The sequence below is a fragment of the Henckelia pumila genome, chromosome 2, assembly GCF_033568475.1.
Source record: "Henckelia pumila isolate YLH828 chromosome 2, ASM3356847v2, whole genome shotgun sequence".
Classification (NCBI taxonomy): domain Eukaryota; kingdom Viridiplantae; phylum Streptophyta; class Magnoliopsida; order Lamiales; family Gesneriaceae; genus Henckelia; species Henckelia pumila.
The window spans coordinates 175,858,354-175,861,205 of record NC_133121.1 but is presented as its reverse complement, the minus strand read 5'-3'; the positions used below and the strand labels follow the sequence as shown (position 1 = coordinate 175,861,205).

At 37.3% G+C, this 2,852-nt stretch overlaps 1 protein-coding gene across 1 annotated transcript; it reads left to right on the top strand.

The window, feature by feature from the left end:
* The first annotated feature begins 283 nt into the window (after positions 1 to 283).
* LOC140878989 (putative late blight resistance protein homolog R1A-3) lies at positions 284 to 1,830 on the top strand. The gene is made up of 4 exons (XM_073282616.1): positions 284 to 599; positions 744 to 1,228; positions 1,364 to 1,459; positions 1,552 to 1,830. The coding sequence occupies exons 1-4, from the start codon at positions 284 to 286 to the stop codon at positions 1,828 to 1,830; spliced, it is 1,176 nt and encodes a 391-aa protein (XP_073138717.1).
* Positions 1,831 to 2,852: the final 1,022 nt, after the last annotated feature.

Below are 2,852 nucleotides of genomic sequence, written 5' to 3'. Positions count from 1 at the left end.
GCTGACAAGTTCATCGTCTAAACGTGAAATTATTTTGATAGTTGGAATGGGAGGCATTGGTAAAACTACTTTTGCGCGAAATATATTCAACGACTCTCTTATTGTCTATCACTTTCATGTTCGTGCTTGGGTAACAGTATCTCAGGAGTATCAAGTGCATGAGGTTTTGTTAGGACTTCTAGATTCAATGAACAAGCTCAATCCAGATATGTGAAAGGTAAGCAGTGGAGAATTAGGCGAACGTTTATACAAATTTTTGATAGGTAGGGCTTATCTCATTGTGATGGATGACGTGTGGGATACAAAGGTGTGGGATGATGTCAAGAGGTTTTTTCCGGATGATGGTAATGGTAGTCGAATTGTTTTGACAACTCGGTCAAAAAATGTTGGAGATTATGCATCCTCTACCGGTTGTCTTCATGACATGAGTTTTCTTAGTTATAGTGAGAGTTGGAATTTGTTTCATGAAAAGGTGTTCAGAGGAGAATGTTGTCGTCCGCGTTTGGAGGGAATTGGCCTGGAGATTATAAGAAATTGCATAGGCCTTCCACTCTCAATAGTTGTCATTGGTGGTCTCATTTCCATGGACAAGACTGTTAGTTACTAGGAGACTATTGTCATTGCTCTAAACTCAATTCTCACTTCAGATTGGGGTCAATGTTCAACGATATTCTCCTTGAGTTACTGTCACTTGCCAGCTCACTTAAAACCGTGTTTTCTATATTTTACAATTTTCCCAAAAGATTATGTCATCCGAAGATCCAAACTTATCAAGTTATGGATTGCAGAGGGATTCATAAAGCCAAATGATGAGTCAAAGAGCTTGGAAGAAATTGCAGAGAAATGTTTGGAAGATCTTTTGAGTAGAAGTCTGATTATGGTTCTTGAGCTGGGGCATTGTAGCAAAGTTAAAACATACAAAATCCATGATCTTTTGAGAGATTTTTGCATAGCAGAAGTTCAAAAAGAGAAGTTCTTTCATCTCATCAACAGGGATACCCCTCGTCAACCTGAAGGCATAAGAAATGAGCGTCGTGTTAGCATCCTGCCACTGACTCCTTTCAAATCCAGTGAGCATATTCCTAACTCAAATGAACTACCTTTTCCGACCCGATCACTTCTGTTGTATCATCAAGATGCCCATATAATTATAAGTGAGAATAGTTTTGAACTGCTTAGAGTATTAGATATGGAATCTGGAGTAAGGTTACTTGAGTTTCCAATGGAGGTAGTCAGACTAGTTCATTTACGGTACCTTTCTCTTTGTTGTTGTAGAGCGATTGTTCCTGCATGTATATCCTTAATCTGGGGCCTTCAAACTTTAGTTATAGATATCTGGCATCTCGATGTTCTTCTGTGTCAGTTACCGCTAGAAGTATGGGCAATGCCACATTTAAGGCATGTACAGATCAGAAATATTGATTGTCGTTTACCGGATCCTCCATATTCAAGAGTTGAGGTTAAAAATTTTGTTGTTCTGACCAACTTTCAAACTCTTTCGAGGATAAGAAATTTCAGATTTGCAGTTGAGATCAAATTCCTAAACTTAAGAAACTGAGAGTCATTTATGATGTGAAATCTGAGGATTGGTCTCAATTCCATCTTAGTAATATTGTGTGCCTGAATGAACTGGAGTCATTGCACATCAAGTCTTACTCCAACATAGCATTTCCTCCAAACTTCAAGTTCCCAGCAGCACTCAAAAAGTTAACTTTGTCCGGCTGTCGCCTTCGTTCGGAAGATCTGAACATGGTTGGTTCGTTTCCCAATCTTGAAGTTCTCAAACTACATCACGACGCCTTTCGAAAGTCAAGTGTGGGAACCAAATGAAGGAGAATTCCGGGTGCTGAAATTCCTAAAGCTTTATTGTTTAGGCTTGGTACATTGGAGAGCCGATGATTCCCACTTCCCCAAGCTTAAGTGCCTTGTAATAGGTTGGTGCTTCAACTTGAAGGAGATCCCGATTGAGTTTTGAAATATACCAACACTCGAGATGATCGAATTGGATGATGCAAGCCTCCCAGCTGTGGCTTCTGCAAAACTGGTATTTTAATTTAAAATATCATGTTGTGCATCAGTTCAATTTAAATATCATGTTGAGATATGGTAAATTTAGTTGATGACCTCTGGCTGTTCAATTTAAATATCATGTTGTGCATCAGTTTTCGACTTTCATTCATTTACTTTAATCAGATGTTGATTGAAAATAGAGAAACAATGATTGATATTTTAATTTTCGTCAAGCGAACGCAATTGATGGTGTGATATATAAATCCTAAATTTTTCGGATCGTTTCGTTTTATTCCGGACACGATCTTGAGGAACTTACGAGGTCTTTGATTCAAAAGATTTGATCTAGGAAGTTTCTGGCATCAGAATAATGTAGAGTTAATATCATGGCATATGAAAAATCCGTGGAACATTTACAGAGCCAAATATCACATTCATGATTCATTGTAATTTGAAATCAATTAAAACTCGAGGTTTTTTTTTTAAAGTCGAAGAGAGATTGTTACAATTGGATCTTACTTCGTTTTAAAAGCAATAACATATGGATAGACTATAAGAGCATCTACCCCACTCCTGCTGTGGGGTTTTTGTTTTTGTTTTTTTTAAACCAATCCAAAGATTTTGGGACCGATTTATCCTTTTTTTAAAAAAGTTGTTTCATTCCTGTAACCGCTCTACAACGTTATTTGTACACTACGTTTAATTAAACACTGCTATTTCTGTCACCTATAAATATCCTTCTCAATTATTCGTTTTTTTCCCATCAAATTCATAGATGTGCAGTGCTCATAGAAAATTAGGGGCATGAAAAATATTGAATTTTTGGTATACCGAAGCTACCG

Coding starts and splice junctions, on each gene's coding strand:
- LOC140878989 (XM_073282616.1), top strand. CDS start 284: ATGGATGACGTGTGGGATACAAAGGTGTGGGATGATGTCAAGAGGTTT. Junction 600..743: donor TTCCATGGACAAGACTGTTA/GTTACTAGGAGA, acceptor TTTTCCCAAAAG/ATTATGTCATCCGAAGATCC. Junction 1,229..1,363: donor TACTTGAGTTTCCAATGGAG/GTAGTCAGACTA, acceptor CTTCTGTGTCAG/TTACCGCTAGAAGTATGGGC.